At 48.2% G+C, this 21,257-nt stretch overlaps 1 protein-coding gene across 2 annotated transcripts in view; it reads right to left on the reverse strand.

Annotated features, from left to right (window-relative positions):
* Positions 1–1,703: 1,703 nt before the first annotated feature.
* Positions 1,704–21,257, reverse strand: part of Arid1b (AT-rich interaction domain 1B) — a 318,541-nt gene continuing 298,987 nt past the window's right edge. For both annotated transcript variants that reach the window (XM_051206127.1, XM_051206126.1), the window contains 7 exons: positions 17,961–18,099; positions 17,543–17,715; positions 13,260–13,410; positions 11,260–11,356; positions 8,940–9,723; positions 6,854–6,984; positions 1,704–4,833 (listed from right to left, as the gene is read on the reverse strand). In XM_051206127.1, coding sequence (XP_051062084.1) covers positions 3,124–4,833; positions 6,854–6,984; positions 8,940–9,723; positions 11,260–11,356; positions 13,260–13,410; positions 17,543–17,715; positions 17,961–18,099 — 3,185 coding nt within the window. In that variant the 3' untranslated portion in view covers positions 1,704–3,123. The remainder of the gene's footprint in view (positions 4,834–6,853; positions 6,985–8,939; positions 9,724–11,259; positions 11,357–13,259; positions 13,411–17,542; positions 17,716–17,960; positions 18,100–21,257) is intronic.

The following is a 21,257-nucleotide window of genomic DNA, read 5'->3' on the forward strand; positions in this document are numbered from 1 at the left end:
AAACCAGCAAGAAGCAAGAAGAGGTTGCTACCTCGTTTCTAACTCTCTTGGACCAGGGGACGGGCACACAGTTTGAGATGGATGGATCTTGGGGCAAAGGCTGTCAGCCCCCAGAAGGGGTGGCTAAGAACACACATTGTAGACTACCCATGGCCCCTCTCAAGAACAATTCTGTCTGAACTAGAAAAACACTGTCTTTGAACAGCCAAGCAAAAGCTGACTGCACATCCAACTCAAACACTCAAATAGCTTTTGTTAGTCAATGCCACCCAATAATATCTCTTTTGTGATACATATATAAAAAACACTCAAATACCACCAGATTTGACTTTATGGCACCATTCCAAAATACTAAACTTTCTTTGCACCTTTATTTCTCTCTTGCTCTCTCTTTTTTCTTTTCTTTTCTTTTTATTTTCTTTTTTCCAGTACACATTTTAGAGTATGGGCCCCCTGAAAATTTCTGAGAAGCCCTGGAAAAGAAAACAACTAATTTTTAGGACAGAGTAGCAAGATAACATCAATCAGGGTGTAAATCGGTTGTGGGCTCCCAGGAGCCTCTTTGGACGGGTGTGGGGAGGATAAAAGGGTTCCCAGAAGACTCAGACACCGGGCTTGGTGTCAGAGCACACCAGCCATCTGCTCTGGGACAGGCTACTGTAGAGCTGCTTGATGAGACTGCTCTTCTGGCTAGGAAAATGGGGTGCTAGACACTTTTATTCAAAGTCGGTAAGAGAGGTTAGGATGCTGTTGAATTCTGGTTCTCCGGGGAACACTAAAATCGGCCCTTTGCAAGCAGATGTGTAACAATGTAGCAGAATTATAAACGGGGCTTTAATTCCACAAAGATCTGTTTGCCTAAGTGACATGAGGGCTACTATATGATGGACTGCTTGCAGGAAAGAAATCATTTCTTTCTTGTGACTCCAGAGAGTCAAGGTCTTACCCTAGCTATGCCCGTGCTCCTGTCTACTCTTCCGGACATCAGTGCGAGCAGGGTGAGCCACAGTAACAGGTGTGGGAGGGACAAGAGGGCGGACGGAAGAGGGCAGAGAGAGGTAGAGAGGCAACATCAGCAGCAAGACCATGTAGCAGCCTCAGAGACTGAGTGTTTCCCAGTGACAGTCAATGACCCAGGAGGACCTTCCAATCAGAGCTGAGTACTGGAAAGAGGGTGTGCACCAGGTAGGCAGGAAGGGGAGAGTAGGCCCTGAAATAGAAAGGTCACCCGGCACGATGTACACCACATACAATATAACATGTTCTTTTCAACACTGCACACTATACATATTCTACACGCTGCAGTGAACTGAACGCACACTAACCTCGAGGCACACAGAAGAAACATGGCGAGTGCGAACTAGGATTAAGTCAGAGGCGTAGTGAAGGTTATGATTTCAGGCCAGTTAGCTTGGAGGGCCCCGCCCGGGGGTGGGGGTGGGGGACTGGCAGCCATGCATGCAGGAAGTCAGCATGCCTCAGTGTCATCATTGTTAATTGCTCAGAGAAGGCCTAATTTGCAAAACAATCTGAGAAATCAAACCATTGTCCCCACTCTCAAGCAGGTATCCCCAAAAGTCCCTTCCGGCCTCCTGGCTTCATTACCAGCTGTTATATTTCCCCGATTTCCTGTGAATAACTTGGTTACTACGCAACCACATTGGTCAAACTAGAACAGTATTCAAGAACACCCATCACAGTGCTTAACAAGATTTAATGTACATTTATTCTTAACATGTGGGACATATAAAGATTTTATACGGAATAAATGATATTCATTAAGCCAGAGGAAAAGGAGGAATTTACATCAAGTTTTTTTCATTTTTTTTCTTTTCTTAAACTACATTATCTTGAAATACAAATGCAGATTCTTGTCACAGAAAAATCTTTGAAGTTGTGTTTCTTCCTTTTAGTTGTTTTTGCTTTTCTTTCTTTCATTCTTTTTTTTTTTTTTTTTTTTTTTTTTTTTTGTCTTTTGTCTGTACTGGTATTCATTTCCTAAATCAATCCATATGCAACCATTTCCACACCTTGATTTATGAAGCAAATTGGGACCAGCCGCTCTCCCAACAGAGCATGACTTATACATACAGAAACTTGTACATTACCCTCTTTATTTTTTTTTTAATTTTTATTTTTTGTATTTTTTGTTTCTTTTTTCCTTTTTTTTTTGGAGATATGGTCCTAATGAAAAAATATATAAAATAAAAATAAAAAATTATTTAAATCTACCATCACTTTGTAGTTACCACATCATGAAAAAGAAACTAAAAACTTTGTACTAAAAAAAAAAAGAAGAAAAGAAAAAAAATGAGGGTATGTTTAATGTACAACTTCTATATACATCACAGCCCATAGGCAGTAAAAAAAATATTTAAAAAATGATGAAAGGAATTGTGAAGAACTGTCACGCGGAGGCTGACAGCAGACATGGCGGGCGGTCGCGGTGAGGAAGCAATTCTGCAGATGGCCGCTAGGAGTGCATTTCCACCCCCAACTCGTAGCCTAATGTAACCACTTTGCTGTGGAGAAACCAGTATCATCGTCGTTCTGACTACTGACTGCCACACCTCCTCAAGCCCCTACACCTATTTTTCTAGAAGTTTCTATTGCACAGAGCTTTGGATGATGATGCAGTTTTGTTTTGTTTTTCATTCTGTGAAGACTAAAACTCATAGGAAATCAATTCAAGGATCAATTTTCCTTTCACCTTTTTGCCTCGGTGTGGTGAAATTTTCCTGTCTTAGCATCTTTTGTCAAAACACTTTTTTTTTCTTTAAAGTCAATTCAGTTCCCCAAAACTGCAATACAACATGGAAAAAAAAAAACATTAAAAAGGAAATTTGTGAGAAAGAAGTGACCTTTGAATGCACTAGACAGCAACTTTGGTTAAAAAAAAAAAAAAATAGAAAATCCCCAAATGATGTACTTATACACACAGACAGCAAATATCAATTTTATAACTGTTCAAATTAATGATTTAATTCCCAATTGGTAAGTAGTGAATGGGGCAGAGGAGCAAAGACTTTTCTTTCTTCCTACGCTGGATAAACGAGAACAGAAGACAGCCAGTCCTATGTGACCCTCCATCTTCACTCACGCATGCGTGCCTTCTCCCGTGTGTCATAACTGCCCGATCTGAAACAGTACATCACAGATGACAGATGCCACCAGAGAGTTCAGGACAGCCGATATCGAGATATCCAGCAACCGGCCCTCGTGCAAAAGGAACTCTGAGCGGTTCTCATCCACTCTGGCCATGGCCAGCAAAGCCTTGGCCGCCCTGCACATCATGTCTACACTAGGGGGTTCCAGAGGCGGGGGCTGCATGTGTAAGAGGTTCTGCTGGTTCTGCTGGTACTGAGCCATTGTGACCCCGTCCTCGAGGAAGCTTATCAAGTTTCCGATGCTTCCTTTCTGCACAGCTATTGCCCTTGCTGCCAGTGCGTCCCCCTGGGCGAGGTTCGATAAAAGCGCCATGGACATTTCTCGACAGACTGGGTTTTTGCGATCCCCAACGTACCTAACTAATGTAGCATAAAATTTCTCCTGACGACTAAATGGAGGTGTGGCCAAGATGAGGTCCACGTTGTTGTCCTGGATACTGAGTTTACAGAGGGTTTCCAGCACAAGTCTCTGTGGTGACAGGACTGAGTTAGGCCCCACCGTGGGGAAGGGGTCCTGCGCCTCCGCGGAGGGGCACACCATCCAGTGCAGCAAGCCGTCTAGGATCGGCAAGCAGATGCTCTCCGTGTACGCAGACAAGTCTAGCTGCCCGGAAATATTGGCCAGCGTGACCAATGTGTTATCCCGCAAGACCTCAAGGCAATCCCACCACCACTCATCTTTGCTGCAGGCCACCCCCTTGTCCTCATTCTCCTCCTTCTCATAGGTTTGTGGCGCCCGCTTTCTCTCCGGATGCTCGTGATGCAGCAGAATCAGCTTTCCCAGGATCAGCACCAAGCCTGGGTGTTTGGACATCTCTGCGTCGTTGCCAGGCACGAAAGACAAGCTCCGCACGATGTTGGACACACAGATGCAGCGCTTGGCCAGTGAGTCCTGCCAGTGCGCGATGGTGCACAGGGGTGTCTCGTCTCGGCTCCTGGGCTCGTCCTCCAGGAGCCTGATGTTCCGGTGGCTTTTGGCCTGCTGGATTCCAAAGGGAAACTTGCTGCTATCGGTTTGGGGTCCTGGGTTGGTGTCTTCGGGCAGGGCCCCCGGCCGGGCAGAGAGGACGTCATCGATGGTGGCTATGATGCTTTTCTCTGGCTGCTCTTCAGAATCACCTTTGCCTTCTAGCTCTTTCTTCCTTCCTGTGGAGCTCAGGGGCGGAGGCGGGCGCCTGCGAGGAGGGATCTCCATCTTGCTCTCAAAGTGAGTCTGGATGTGCTCTGTAGTGTCGCCGCCCCCCAGCTGCCAGTGCAGGAGTCCACTGTTGAACTCCTGCACGCGGCCCAGCTTGTCAGACCGGTCCACCACAAACAGGTTGTTCTTTCTGACAATCTTTATGGGCAGCTTGTCAAACTTACTGGCCTGCTTTGGCGTCTCCTTGGGGTCCACCGTGACATCGGGAGCTGTAGGGGGCGCACTGCTCTTCCTCTCTGACTCCATCTTTTCGCTGTCTTCCTCCTCCTCCTCTTCATCAAGACACTCAGCATCTTCTTCTTCTTTCCCAGAATCCTCTCCTGAGGACTGGCTGTCGTCTTTCTTTCCCGCATGGTGATCAAGTGCTTTTTGGCTGGGGTCACCTACTTCATATTCCATAAGGATTCCAAAAATATCAATTAGGCATCTTCGAAAGTACTCGACTAAAAGCTCCAGGAACCCAGACAGCTAGAGAAGAGAGGAGAGAGAGAACAGGCAGAGTGAGGACATCAGCTCCAACGGGAGGGGCAAGAGCCTGAGCCTAGGGCAGCTTTGAGTAATGACATCCACACTGTTTTAATGTCCTTCTGGCCAGATCCTGGAGGGCACATCACACATTCGACAGCTACCTTCCTGATGACAGACTAAGTGTGCGCAAGTGTGTCTCTGGTTCTCTGCCAACTGGCACTGCCAGCACCGGCACCAGCTTTCCATAGCTGTGGTTCCAGCATGGGGCGATCCAGCAGCACTCTGGACAGCTTGCATGAGTTAGGAATGCTCACTGTGAGGCGTAGGAGCAAGGAATTTACAGATGCTCGCACCCAAAGCGAACCTGCTTGCTCTTCTACTGCTTATCTGGGAGTCGTCTGCTGAGGTTTATGGTTATTATTCTTGGGATTTTGTCTCAGGTGTCACAGGTTGCCCTAATTTATGCTCTCTCTCACTCTCTTTTGGAGGAGATAGTTTCAACAATGTAGTAGTTCATAAACACTGAAAATTTGGTCCCTGATAAATGAATAGACTGCTCCATGAGATGCAATTTTACATTGCAGTTATTTGCAATGCTGCGTGAACGGAGAGAGCCACTGTGCCTGTGGAAGCCGAGAGCTCCTGCTCACACAGCTTGCTCCAACATGCTGTCTGTAAATGCCATGCAACGAGGACCCTGCAGGGCACACTATGGAAATCTGTCACGCCTGTCCCGGGGTAAGGGGACATAAGCTGTGCCAAGCAGTCACTTTCGTGATCCTGAAGGTACTGTCCCGCGTGAAGTGTGGGTGGTTCCCTTCCCTTTCACAAGTTTACCTTTTTCCCTGGGAAAAGGGCAAGTTAACCAAGCCCTTCTGGGTACAAAAATAAAAATGCACAACCAGCCAGAGTCACCTGTCACAAGGTTCTAGAAACGGCTGGCCACCACCACCCAGATCACGCAGTGTTTGTGACACATGAATTTATTTCACCAACTGATAATTGCCTTTTGGGCTACACGGAAGCCACAGTGAAAGAAACGGTTCGGTGGAAAGTTCTGGTCTTACTCAATAGCAGGTGGCTGAAGTGTTTACACCCCACAGAGAGAATAAGTAACCCTCTCTCATTTCTCCCCCACATCTCTTTAAAGCCCACAGCCCGGTGACTGGCATCTTTCCCAGGCCTCTTGCTCTGTCCGTCATACGGCTAGAAGCTGCTTTAAGGCCAACTGTGAACTGAGGGTTCCCAGATGGGGGAGGCAGCAGGATTTCAAACAACTGCTTCAAAACAACCAGGGCAAAGGCAGAAGCGAGGAGGCAGACCTGGGTGCAGGCGTGGCCAGGAGTCCCTGATCACTTCAGTCATATGGTGGGGACCCTGAGCTCACTGAGTTCTAGTCTCTTACATAAGTTACCTGTTTCACACTACGGAAGAAAAAGGCCACAGCATGGGGTAGGTGGTACACACATCAACCCTAGCCCATGGAAGCAGGGCTTCACATAGTAGGTTCAAGGCCAGGTCACACGAGGCCTGCCTCAAACTAATGACTTAAAAAACAATGCAGTACAAAAGAAAGCACCAGACTCTATAAGTAAATAAATAAATAAATAAACAAGAAAGTTGCCCTGAAAAGGACTCCCTGTAATTCATCAATTACAACTTCACGTTATGTTTTGATTATTCCTACGGCCTGTTCACTCCAAGCAACAATTTCTTTGCTACTATCTTACACACACACACACACACACACACACACACACACACACAGTCACTTTTCTCTATGAGAAATACAGGAATACATATGCATATACATCTGTATATACACATACATTTACCCCAAAGATGGAAATGAATTATCACCCCAGACCAAGTATTCAGGCAACTATATATTGATTAATGTTGCTTCATAACAACCACAGTGACTTGGATGGCCTCTGCTCATCCCTTCAGGCACCGGCACAAGCACTGCGCGATGCTTGGTTTCACACCCTTCTTACTTGTTGCACGGTGGCTGCCTCACCTGGGAAAGATTGAAGGTGGCAACAGTACTGTCGTCGTAGAGGAGAATGTTGATGGTGTCCAGAGCCCAAGTGCTCTCAGCCAACAGACCAGATTTAAGGGACATCATCACACGCCACGCCTCAGGAGTAACTAAAAAGGAAAAACGGCACTGTGAGCATCTACCCTACAGTAAGCAGCAGCGTTTGCTGCAGGACAGTTTTAAACAAATGCTTGCTTTCGGAGTTGGCCATGCCTGGCCACCCGACTTCAGCTGGAGATGCAGGATACTTTGTTCTTCAAGATCCTTGTGGCTTTGGGGGTTAAAGAGAAGCCCTTAGAGTGGGTGGTTCCAGCCAGCACACGGTCCTTCTCCTTTTGGGTGGTGTTTTTGGCCACTTGATGAGCGTCTGTAAGTGTCCACCCGGTTTGCACAATCAAACCAACCCCAGCACAGCTGCCTTCACTCAAAAGGACCCAAAGGCTGCATCTTGAGAAGACTGGCAAGTTTGTACAATGAGAAGAAAACTGATGGGTGGTTTTTAGGGTGTGGCTGAGCCAAGGAGTGGGAGACCAAAAGCCCTCCTCTCTGTTGTCCTTCTTACTCCTGCCACTACAGATGCGATGGCTAAATGACAGCTGTCAGGTCTGCTGAGGAGGGGGTGATGACAGGGGCTGCAGTGGGAGCTCTTCAGGAGGCCTGCACGGGCCTATGATGCAACCCCGAGGGAGAGGGAACCTGACCTACCCCACTCAGCACAGCTACAAGTGGTGCAGGGGTGTGTGTGTGTGTGTGTGTGTGTGTGTGTGTGTGTGTGTGCAAAGACATCTTCAGTGTGATTTTGTTTTGCAAGCTTTTTAAAAACAGAAACTGGGCTGGAGAGACGACTCAGCAGTTAGGCACACTTGTTCTTGTAGAGGACCAGGGTTGGGGTCCCGACACCCAAATGGCAGCTAACAACTATCTGGAATGCCAGTTCCTGGGGATTTGATGCCCTCTTCTGGCTTCCTTGGGAAATGCATGCATACAGCGCAGATAAGCATGCAGACAAAGTATCACATAAAATAAAAACAAATACATCTTTTAAGAAGTAAATATGTGTATCTATTTAAAGACACAACATACACACAATGTAAGTATCTATTTCAATTAAATTCTCTGTAAAATTGGGCTCACTATCCATACTCCAGCATCTCTCCTACAGCTCCCATATATAAGATACCTATTTTTTCTTGCTATGCATCTACTTAATGTCCAACAATTGAAAGAATCTTAATATCATTAATTAGATATCTTTAATTTTCTAATCACTGCAAATGATTTTAATCCAAGTGATTCCAAAAGCTTTGGGGAAAAAATGTTTTCTTACATAACCAAGAGCTATTATTTCCCTTGCTGTGTTAAAAGAACTTCAAAATAAATGCAGAAAAAGCTGTGTTTACTCCCAGACGTTCTAGACCGCTAATTAGTATTCCTACCACCTTACAGAGGACGGGCAAGCAACATTAGTATTCAGCTGAGGTTAACTCCTTGGCCTGTATCTGCCAGTGTGGTGTGGATTTCTGCGGCTCCATACATCACTGCAGAGAACACTCCACATATCACATCTGTCTACCTTCTAGCATAGCCAGGCTTCTACCTTTCCCCATGAAAACACATCTTGCATTGCCATTAGAGTGGCTTGCCTTCAGGTCCCTCGGCCTCGCAGTGGGTCTCTTAAGCACAGGCTGCAGCAGGTAAGTGGCTTGGTTAAGGTTAAATCCGAAGCCAATGGACAGCAAGTGACTACTGAGGAACCCTGGCTCTTTCCCTTGGAGCTCTGGTCTCTCCCACAAGCAACCTTCGCACCCAGAAGTATCGTTATTTAGAAGCAGGCTCTTCTCTGGCCTGTTTCTTATTCAGATGAATGGCTTCTCCTCAACACTCCCATATGTAAATATCCTGATCATTTATATTATTAAGAATCTCATCCAAATGAATGGATGGAAATGACATCTAAATTAAAGTTCTAGATTCCAATAAATAAATAAATAAATAAATAAATAAATAAATAACAAAACCAACAACAAAACAACCCCCTTTTAGGACAAGGCTTCCAAACTCTTACCAATGTCTTTTGAGGTGATCTTTCGCCTCTGTTTCAGAACTGGCTGTGAGGCTTCTACGGACCCAGGAGGAAAGGTAATCTCCCTTCTGATTGGCGGTGGCTGAGTGGGTGGCCCAGTGACCTGGGATGTGGGGACCGTGGGCATGCCTTTCTGCATCTTCAGGGCGGGCAGGAAGGGAGACTTGCTTGGAGACATGCGACTCTCCAGGGAGCGCTGGAAGGAGGCGGGGCTGGGCGCCCTGGAGATGTGGTTTGGCAGTGATGGTGGCGTCTGGTAGGATGACTGAGGTGGGCGCGTGATGGGCTGCATGGAGGCCGAGGACGACATGTAAGGCTGGCGCTGGCTGACGTGAGGAGGCCACTGGCTCTCATGGTTGATCCTCTGGTCTGGTACCATCATGTCATCTGTACGGTTCATGCCTGGGTAAGGTGGCGCCTGGGCAGGGCCTCCCGGGCCTTGCCTGTTCTGGTAGGGATAAGGCATGTCATTGCGTGTCGCCCACATATTCTGCTGAGGCCCCTCGCTGGAGGATGGCTGCATGGGGCCCCCCATCATTTGAGGTGGGATTCCATGTGGCTGCATCTGGCCGGGGCCCGGCATCCTCTCTCTGTTGTAGGGGTAGGGATACTGTCCCTGGACGGGCCTCCTGTCTGGGCCAGAGTAGGAGCTGCCATACTGGTTGTACACCTCCTGCTGTTGGCTGCCATACTGCATGTTGTACATGTCCCCCTCATGGCGCTTGGCTGGAGGCCCATACATGCCATCCATATGGCGTTTGTAATTCTGAAATTCATACACAGACAAGTCATGCTGATGTACTCTTGGAGGTATAATCACACACACTCAAATTATGCAAAACAGTTATTACTGGGTAGAATGTTCATTTCAGAACGAATGCGGGACACTCCTACGTACTGACAACTGCTAACAATTCAGGCTTGCATTTCAGTGTCACCACACAGTCAGGAGTTTGTTTCCACGTATAAGGAACTTTCTGTGAGAGCGTGGGTGACCACCACAGCAGCGCACGTGGACAGACAGAACTGAGCATGCTGGAGATCCCAGGGCCACCCAGGGAGGTCCTGGACTAAAGGAACCTTTAGGTCCTGATGCTGAGACAGCGCCTCAGGCTGGGTCACCACACCAGGTGTCCTGGCTCCTGCCCAGATGGCCAGCTTGTCCAGGTCAAGTTCTCCATGGAACTGACACTGGTCCCTCCACACAGCTCCTTCCACGCAGCTCTACCCGGGGACTCTTTGCCTCTGCCAGAGAGTGGGTGGGGCCTCCCGATGGGCAGCAGGGATGCTGAGGGCGAACTATGCTGTCTCACTTCAAACTTTACAGGAAGTGGCTTCAACAATTGTAGGGCATGCTCCAGAAGGAAATGGATATTCCAAAATGACTTTGTTACTGAGAAATTCTAAAAGACACACACACACACACACACACACACACACACACACACACACACTCACACACACACTCACACACACAGACACAGATCAAAGAAGTAGTTCAGTAACAGCTGGATCCGAGTGTCTGAGACCACTTCAGGAGTTCAGTCCTCAGGGTCACTGTGAGCTCTGCATGACTCAGCTGGGAACCAGCATGAATTATCCCATGACTCAAAATATGCCATTAATTATTAAAGAAAAAACTTAGTGAGTACACTTTAGGGGGCAGTGGGCTATGTAGTCACTAGAGTAGTGCCCACCAAACTGTGTGGTGTTAATATCTTCGTTTAAAGGAGCTGGCTTTCAGTCCTGGTCTACAACAGTCTGGGTTTCTTTTATTGACTACATAGCAAACAGTTGTCCCTATGTATCTGCAAAGACTGGTCCCATGACCCCTGCAGGTCACAGCCATGGACCCTCGTGTCCCTTAGAGGCAAGGGCTCAAGCTTTCTAGACTGTCCACACACCCTCTTTGTCATTTGGGTTGTTTCTAGAGTACTCAGATTGACAATACAGTGAAGTGGATGTTATATGAGCATCTGTGCCCTATTTGCTTAGAGAATGACGAGAAAGGAAATGTATGCTCATGTTCTGTGTGCTTGTCTTTTCATCTGTGGTTGGCTCAGTTCATGGATCCGGAACCTGTGGGCATGGGGGTGACCACAGACATGTGTCCAGCATGCTGTTATGTATCCCAGAATACTACATGTCAAGAGCTGTTTTCAACTCTGCCTTTAAAATCCCAGGAATACTTTCTAGCTAGCCCACCCTGGCTACTCACTAGTATATGACTTCTGCTAACGCGCCCCAAATTTTCATAAGAAAGACAAAGAGAAAACAGACCCACACCCACGGACCAACTCACCGGCTGCTGTGGGTACAGGCCAGGCTGGTGTCCTCCATACGGTGGCTGTCCTGTGGGAGGACCTTGGCCTGGATACTGCTGCCCATAAGCCTCATGCCTACAACAAGGTATTCAAAGAAAACTTAGTTGACGTAGGACTTGACGCAAACGTAGACACGAACAGCCCATTCCTGTACCCAACGACCCTGCATGTTCTTCACACAGCACTTTCAACAGCACAGGAGGCCACAGCTGTGGCTCAGCTTCTTGCAGGGACGGTGGTAACGCCCCATCTCCTGAGCCGAGCCAAACTCCCGGCTCAGGCTGTTGCTAATAGGTGTCAGAGGGATACCGGTTGGACAGGCAGGACCTTGTGTGTACTTGCCCTGGCTGCGGCCTCTTCCTTTGAGGCAGAAGCCCCACCCATCCCCTGAAGCTTCCATATGCAAGGGCTACAGGGTGTCGTCATGGGAGCAAGAAGCAGGGAGAAGCCAAGGTTCAGAAGCATCGGAGCAGGGATGATGCTTCCAGACATGTTTCTGTTTCTAAAGCCAGACTTCGGGAGTGAATCCCCAAATGCCAGAGGACTGGTCACAGTTTTAAGTTCCTAATTCCAAAGGGTATGGAAAAGGACACTAACAACAACTGAAACCAAATCATCGCACAGAAACAGACAGTGTTCGTTTCCAACTGCTCTCACAACTGAAAAATGCTATAAAATTAACGTTTTCGAGGGTAAGGGATCTGGAACTGTGGCAATAGACTGGTTTCATTTAGAAGGACTGAATCTTGTAGGAGGGGAAAGTAACTGGATTGGAGGTGTTATTAATCTGATCAAGAAATGAAAATAAGGAAAGAAATAGACTACCATACGCAAATAGACTGGGAAGACTCTAGAAGGAAGTTTAGAAAAAAGGACAGAATTGACAAGAATAGAACTTAAGACAGGCAGGTAACATTTTTCAGAAGACTGCCTACAATGAGATGGGCCGGTCAAAGCCAGGCACTCTGTAGGCGACAGCAGAGCAAGCTTACTGGAGACTCTCTAGACTGTCCGCCCTTGTACAGTCTACTCTCACTGGATCCTAAAACCCAACCCAACCTAACCAAACCCAACTGAACCCTTATCCCATGTACAGGGATCTACTATGGCTAAATGCAACCCTCATTCCAGGCAGTAGGCATGTGTGCTGGCTCACTGGAAGCAGAGGGTACCAACAGCTATCCATGACATATGAGGGACACGGAGCATCACCTGTCACCTGGTTCCCGATGCTATTATACCATAAGAGCCAGGCTCCCAGAAGGCCCGGGGGACACCTTTCACAGTGTAACAATGGTCTTTTATACTCTCCCTGGTCTGAGTCCCCTCTACTCACCGGCCCTCCCTCGGGTCCAGCAGGTGTGCTGGTGAGAGGGCCTAGGTGTGGCCAGGCCACCTGGGCAGACACCAACCATACCAGGACCATGGAGGAAGGGACTCAAATCAGATGTGCCTTTTCACCAGCACACCACAGTGGCAGAGGGACAGGCCCTTTCCTCTCGTGTGCCTCATGCTTTCTTTTTATAGACCACACCGAGGGCCTACTAGAAGCATCTCTCTCACCAGGGGAGCAGAGACTACACCAGTCATGAGAGGCCTCTTTATGAAGGAAGCCCATCGCTGTCACCACTGCAGAGTTAGGCCTTTCCCGTGACACCTTACTGCCTTCCCATAAGCACAATCGGTGTAAGACTGACCCTGTGGCCTGATCTGCCACCTGCATGACACAGTGGCTTCATGGGAGAGGCTCTCGTGTCCCCGAATGGTGGGCTTTCTCAGAGATGGGGATGGTGCGGTGTGCTGCGCCTCCTGAGTTCTGAGGGAAGAATGGCCAGCCACAGTCTTCACGGTCATTTGTGGCACAACAGAGGTCACTCACTGTGCTGTCACGGGAAGCTCAGCCACCAGGGCTTGGAAAGGAGCACTGGTTGAAAGCAGTTTCTGGTAAACTCTCTCATCTTCACCAAAAGGCTCTTACCTTCGGTCGTAACTGGCTCCATAGGGGAACTGCTGCCTCTGCCCCATGCCCAGGTTGGACATGGCGCCCGAAGGACTCTGGTTGTACATGTCCTGCATGCCGCTGTTGGGCATCTGCCCTTGTGTCATAAAGGGCTCGCTACTTCCAGGCACTGTGGTATTTCAAATAAAAAGCGTAGAATTAAGTATTTTCTAAAAGTCGAAGGGCCTACACATCCCTTCCAGTAATTTCTGTGGTCCCTATATGTCGTATGACACACCCCAATCCTAATGAAAGGATACGGAAAGGCAGCAGAACCCTGAGACAGCCTCAAAGACACCTGCATCCATGCTGTTTGATTTGCATGAGCCTTGACCTGGGCAGGACCCAGAAACAGGCTGGGCTGTGTCCCCGTCATTAGGGTATGTTCCATGGCAAGAGAAATCCACAGATACAGTGACTGTTACAGCAGACTGTGCCTTTTCCCAAAGGGAGCATTCAAGCAACCCTTCCAATCTGGGGCTGAAGGGTAAAGATGGAGCCTATCCGAGACTCTCCTCCTGGCCTTGCCAAAGAGAGAGGCAATTCTGAAGGGTGGACAGAGAACAGCTAACAAGATAATGGCCGCTTTGGGCCCATAACCACAAGAGACTAAGGGATGAGTTCTGCCCACAACCTGAGTAACCCTGAGGGAGGCCTGGAACTCAGAGGCTCAGTCCTGGCCAGCATCTTGGTTCTGTGTGATACGTACAGCGCCATGGCTACTGTTTGTTTTCATTTTATGACAGCCACTCCTATGCAAGGCAAAGCTGACTGAACTTTTCAAAGTTAGTGCTGGCACACTGTGGACCAGGCACGAGGGCCGAGGCCGACACAGGGATTTCACAGTCGCCACTGTCTCTCTGTCTGAGCTCACGTCAACTTGTGGTAGAACCAGTTTTGAGATTTCTTTCCATTTTGTAGATGAAAAGACAAAGACAGACAGAAGTCGAGTGTCACGATTGAAGTCGAGTAATTTAATTCTCCAAAATACAAGGAGCTCTTAAAAAAAAAAAAAAAAAGGTAGTAAATCAAAAAACAAAAAACAAGAAAAACCCATTCACAGAAAAAGGAAACTAAATGGTCACTCTGCATGTGACAGCCGTGCGGCCTCAATGGACGTTACAGAAATGTCAGTCACAATCTGGCTGGTCAGAATCTGCTTAGTAGTGAGCAGAGACCCACACATCCGCATACCCTGGTCAGTCAGTGCTTGTAACGGCTGCAACCTCTGCTGGTTGTGGGCTGTGGGCAGCCATCCCCCAGCACACACAAAAGCACATGTGTATGTGTATTCACAGCCCATGAAGTCCCCTTCCATGATGACACTGGCTGAGTCACATGGCCAGTGCTGACCAACAGGCTCAGGAAGATGGATGCAAGCAAACCCCTGGTGAGCTTTCAAAAGGGCTGGCTATCTTTAGGACCTCACCTTTTGTGCTAAGGGTACCCTGGAAACTACACAGAAAAGTCCCAGACTCTAGCTGGGTTCCTAGTAAAGACTGACGACATTAGCTATGCCCCTGACGACACAGCCACTGGACACAGTGAAGTCCCTCTGACTGAAGTCAGGGAGGTTGGGGCAGATCGCTACACCTTAAAAGAAGACCGAGGCACTTCCCTCCTATTCTTTGACTCAATAAATCTTCTAGTAACCCATCTCACGGAAACGCTGCCACACAGAAATAGTTTATTTCAACCATCACGATTGTTCTGTATGAGCAAAATGGGAGGAAACGGGCCGTGTGGTGCTACAGCAGCAGCTCTAGTCAAAGATTAAGCACAGCAATTGCATGGTTATAAAGAGACACTCCAGCACACTGGGTACCACGGGCAGAGCTTCAGAGAGAGGCTGGAGGCAGGTGGTGAGCAGGCAAGGCTGGCTTGACAGGGTAAGGGTTCTGAGACCAGGCCGCCTCATTGCACCACTGAGTCACAGGCCAACGACAGTGACACTACTAACAATGGTTTCCACTGTCCACATTGGACTGGGTTGTAGAATAAGGCAAAGTGAAGGACAGGAAACGTTTTCCGTGGACCGCGTTTCTGCTTTATCTTGGTAGTGAATGCCCCAATGCTACGAGGCAGCGGATGAGTTGAAGTGTACAGGGTTGTGCTATTTATCTATGACTTACATTGCTGAAGGCACCTTGTCTCTCTAGCAGCATAGCTTTCTACTTGTTCCCCGAAAGTGCACAAGTCCATTTCGTGCTGCGGGCGTGTGCACATGCGGAAGGCACATGGCACCTAGTCTTCCTCTATTCTCCATCCTACCCTGAGACGAGGGCTTTCTTATCGAATGTGGGGCTCACGAACTTGGCCTCAGCCCTCATAGCGCTGGAGCTGTGGGTATACCCACACACTCAGCTTTAATGTGCATGGGGGAGATCCAAATTCAGCAGAGTTTGTGCAGAGAGCACCTGTCCTGAGGAGCCATCTTCACAGCCTCTCACATCATCCCTACAGCAGAGGCTGTGGCTATGAGGGACAGAGGGGACCCACAGCTGTCCCACGGCAGGGCACAGAGCTGACATGCAGGAGAGCCTGGGGTCCCCACCCCAAACACCAGGGATAATTTTTCTACATTATTGTTATATTTTTAGAGTCTAAAGGTGGGATAAGGTCCCAACAGTATCCTCACACAACTAAAACCCAGCCAGGTCTACCAGGCTTTTGGCTTGAGAGGTTACTGGGCGTATCTATCATGTTCTGCAAACCTTTACTTAGAAGTAGTCCTGGCACTCTTGAAAGGAAAAATTACAGTTCCTCTTGCTTTACATAACTGATACTGGAAATATGTTTGAAATATTGTAAATGTCATTGGCTTACAAGTATATGGCCAGTGGTAAAAATTTTGAGATTCTTCTGTTATATTTTTATAGTCCATCATACTTATCAAACCAAGCTGGGGCTTTCTGTATCTCTCCACTTATGGGTATCACAAAACTCACAGCTGGTGTGGTGGCGCATGCCTTTAATCCAAGTACTGGGGGAGGCAGAGGCAGGTGGGTCTCTTTGAGTTTGAGGCTAGCCTGATCTACATAAAGTTCCAGGTCAGGCAGGGGTGCACAGTGAGACCCTGTCTCAAAAAGAAAAATAACCCCCCCAAAACAACAACAAAAAACAAAAAACCACGTACCCTAACATCTAAGTATAACAAAGCTGCCATTCTTTAACAGATCCCAGAATAACTAACGCCACAAAAACATCTTCACAATTTCTTCTGTATTTAAAAAATACCCATGACTTAATTTGTTAGGACGTAACTGCATTTGGGCAAAGGCTACATGCAATCTGCCAGGTTCCCCCCTGATGCTGGTATATGCCAGCTCGGCATGGACTCCTTGGGGCTGGCCAGGGTTAGGAAGACCCAACCCCGGTGTTTCTGGTGTCCCTGAGCTCGCAGGTCCCATTGCTGCAGATACACAGTGAAGAGTAACCTTAGCCTAGCTCTGGACACACAGCCTGCGACGTGCCTCCTCCACAGCTGCTAAAGACACTATTTCCTGCTGCACCGTCCCTTTCCAGTTGGCTATGGGCAGCTAGTCCCAGAGTCCCCTTCCTACTTTCACCGTCACTGAAAGCAGTAGGGGGCTTTCCCCCCCTGCTAGCGTCCGACTCCTACTGGCATCTCTGGCTCAACTGTCCCAATGGCCCCGTAGGAGTCAGCGGAAGGGCCCTGGCCCCTGGCAGCGGATGCCTTCAGCCTGCGTGCCCTTCCTCCCAACCCCATAAGTCTCACTTCCTTGTGACCAATCTCAGGACCTTTGCCGTCGCCCCAACGCATCCATACGCCGTCACGGCTATTTCCAAGGTTTCCTGTGTATTTGCTTTCTTCCAGTCATGGCCTCTGGTTTTTTGTTTTATTTTCCCCCTCCTAAGTCTGTCAAGTCCTTGAAGAACTGTGTAAGAATCACAAGTACCCTACTCAGTACCAGCCCGTGTTAACACAATGCTGCTGACGCTGACAGCGGGCGCTTCCCAATCACAGGTGTCCATCACTCTTGAGCTGCCTTCTTGTGCTTGCACTTAACCCTTACACCACACCTGAACACCTACTGCTTTCGTCATTTCCAGAGGAGACAAGAGAGACACACAGACTCTAAGCTTTCCTCCGGCTAGAGCTTAAGCAAGGCAAGGAAACGAGGCTGAGCCGCTAAAAGGCAGGTCTTAGAACTGTCCCAAATGAATAGAATGGGTTGTGAGTCAGTGGAGAGAAGGAACCCTTGTGGACCCTGCCCATGCAGAAACTCCGTTCTCTGTACCTTTTCTCATTCCACTGAAGGGGTCCTTGTTGGGCTCATAGGGCATCCTGCTCATCATGTCTGGCATGCTCATGCTCTGCTGGTACGGGGTATTTGGAGTCATGGAGTTCCGTTTTGGGTATGACGAATCGCCCACATCTGAGAATGGGTCATGCACACTGATTGTACTGCTTCTGGAAGATGCAAAACATGAGAAAGCTGAACGACACTGCAGCATCATCCGCACAGACTGAGCTCAAGAAATAAAACCACTCTTGAAACTGGTAAATATAAAACCACCCAAAATTACATGCTAAAACTAGGAGCAATAAACATTTAAAACTAACTGGGAACAACAGTTTTTTTTTTTTTCTCCACTAAGTTTGCTCCAAAAACAAAACAGAACTTGAGTGAACGTCTCAGGGTCCTCTGAACATACCTTCCACTTTGCATGGGGGTCATCTGTCCGTGAGGGGTAGATGCTGGGGTCGGTGGCTTCAGGTCACTGGGAACTTCAGTCATTGAGTTGCTGCCTGTTGACTGTGGAGTCTGTGGGCCTTGTAAGGATCCTGAGTTAGCTAGCAGTGATCGGGGAAAATAAGGGAAGATGCTAGAATTATCGAGTAAGGTAATTTTTGGTAGTTTGCAAAAGGATTAAAAGTAAGACATTATTGGAAACAGCAATAATGTAGTAGAAACAGTCACCCATTGTTTCTGCTAAGAAAGGAAGAGAATGAGAGGCGAGAGAGGGAGGGCATGTGTAGTCTAAGGATGGAGGGCAAGACCTCACATTTGTGGGCGAATGCTGTTCTACCCTCGTCATCCAGTAAAGGAAGATTTTTAATAAACGATTTAGAAACAAACTTCATTTGTGAGCCATAAGATATAGTTATACGTTTGACTGGGTAATTGCTTCCTCGAGTATTTATATCCCAGGGCGAAAGAGCCTAAGAAAAAGATAGTTTTATGCAGAAACTTGTTTAACCCAGCATTGTTGGAGATACTCTCAATGTAAATAAAGCAGAAACGGAATGAACATTTTGGCACATCAGTTTCATGGTCTGTAATACAGTGCTTCAGCAGCGGGGGTATCTGCAACCCAACAGTGGCAGTGTGGTTAGCAAGGCATCTTACCTTAACATCTTTTCAACAACTGGACATCTATGCTCTATCATTAAAAACACTCTCATTTGAGCTGTCGCACAGATTTGTTACTACAAATACACACTATGCCAGCCTGCCGTTCTTCAATACTGCTGTTGGAATTCTGAGGCTCTGTTTCAACCACAATTACTTCACAACAATGGCGCTCAGAAGAGAGCCCCTCTCAAAACTCAAGTGGGATGATTAATTAACCTTGCCTTACACGGGTATCTCAAGAGCTCCTACTTTATCGGCTATGTTCGACAGGCAGATGTGGGCTCCGTGTATTGATCAGACAGGAGCACACTGGGGGGGGGGGATCTGTGTCTGATGCATCCCGGCTCTCTGCAACCGGCGAACAGTGTAGCAAACTGACAAAGGCCACACAATCCTGCCCTGTGGCGCCTGTGCAACCACCTGGGGCTGGGAACACTGCAGACTGCCAGTGTTTGGGAATGACACCTGGGGCTGGGAACACTGCAGACTGCCAGTGTTTGGGAATGACACCTGGGGCTGGGAACCCTGCAGACTGCCAGTGTTTGGGAATGACACCTGGGGCTGGGAACCCTGCAGACTGCCAGTGTTTGGGAATGACACCTGGGGCTGGGAACACTGCAGACTGCCAGTGTTTGGGAATGACACCTGTGGCTGGGAACACTGCAGACTGCCAGTGTTTGGGAATGACACCTGTTTCCTGTGGAGGAGGGCTCAAGACTCACTCTAGTTCTTGTTGTACTCCGGAGTAAGTGGAGGTTACACAAGTCCTACGCCATTACTTAATGAAGGGGTCGGAAACGGGAAAGGTGGGCATCACTTATGGATGCGAGAGATACGGTAAAGAAACTGCTCACATGACCTCTCCGTGATACGGTTAGGCAGAAGTAGGCTGGACATGGCCAAGGCTATCTGTGAAAGGAGAGAATGGCCCTGGGAGGGCAGCGTGCTAGCACTGACTTTGAAATGTGTAACAGGCGCCCGTGATACTGAGGGGCCTGGAGGACCCAGGTGAGCTTTGAGATGCAAGCACAGGTTCCCTTCTGCCAGAGGTAAATGACTATGGCAGATGGGGACCAGCTTCACAAGTTTCTGAGGAATGCTGGCTTCTATCTCATAGTCCAGCTTGAGCTCTTTTCTGAATATGTGTACTGCCTTTTGCAGTTTGGGAATTGGAGTTAACAACGTGTTCTTAGAAAGCCTTAGCTTTCGAAGGTCTAGTGTTGACTGTCCGATGGGGCCTGCCCAGCCCCTGTGGCCTGAGTGGCTCTGCCCACAGCATATGGTATGTGGGGCTCTGGAAGACTCTGGAGATGTGTGTTAGGAAGGCAGACTACAAGTGAGCATAGAGCCTTTAAAGCACCAGCCCTACCAACACCACAGAACCGCGGAGAGAGGACTGGCTCTGGACTCCACATCACTTTTCTTGGAAATCTGGCTCACAGCCTGCTGTGAGGTTCGAGTGATCCTTATTTACAGAGTATTCACATTTATAGCTAATAAAAAAAATGGAAAAATTCTCCTTTCCTGCCAGTGTTTTTCCTTTCCTTTCAGGGAAAAAAAAAAAAAAAAAAAATGAATACACCCTCTTGCAACTCCATTAGCAGAGGAGGCTGGCTGGCTCTCTAGGATATCCCTACCTTTTGCCAGAAGCTACAAATGTATACTCTAGAGTAAACAATGGAAAGGTTACTGAAGGTTAAGTACATTCACGCACTACAGAGGGGAACAGCCAGGCTCCCGGCTGGGAAGATAATTTACACAGCATGAACCCAGTGGCCCAGCTCTAGCGGGAGGGTGTGGTCACAGGGCAAGGAGAATGGCTGATGTGTCCCAGGTCTAGTGACTCGAGGTCACCCAGAGGGCACCTTTGTTACTGCAGCCCCTTTCTCTTTTATCTTCCTCTGAGGATTCCCTAGCTGGAGCCGGGACAAGTTTGTGACATCACTTGTCAGCTAAGAATAGAAACGCAGTCAGCCACCTGCCAGCAAAGATGGATGGGCTTTGGGTTACAAACTTAGTAGCTGAATAGTATTTCCTCGTCTCTTCTGCCTGCCTCACTCCTCAAGTCTGCTTGGGCCACCTGCTGTTGACCAAACTCCACCAACTTCGGGAAGTTCAGGGTAGAGAGTCAGACTGCAAACCAAGGCCAGGATGGAGGCTCACAGGGGGCGCATCTGTCTGCAGGGGACAAGGCTCCGAGGCTGGACGGAACTCGACTTTAGATTCATAGAGCCAGAGCCAATCAAAACTAGCCAGGAACCCAAAGTTTGGAATCCTCTCAGAACACAGACCCATGGTTAGAAATACTTAATTGGTGAAGGATGGGAGACACTTAATTGGTGAAGGATGGGAGAACAAACTAGAATTAGCTTTAAAAACCACACGTTAAAAGAGATCAAGAAAACATCTTGGAAGAGGAATACTTTTCTTCCTCCCTCTCAGCAAGGGTCTTGGGAGTCAGGGAGGCCACCCGATGCACACAGAGCTGTCACACAAACCTGGCTATGGGCTGCAGGGATACTGATGCTCACTGTCCCCTGGATGGGCTCTGTGTGGTCTGGGGCACACTGCGTGTGTCCTATGGAACGGACGCCGA

The sequence above is a fragment of the Phodopus roborovskii genome, unplaced genomic scaffold (genome assembly GCF_943737965.1).
Source record: "Phodopus roborovskii unplaced genomic scaffold, PHOROB, whole genome shotgun sequence".
NCBI lineage: Eukaryota > Metazoa > Chordata > Mammalia > Rodentia > Cricetidae > Phodopus > Phodopus roborovskii.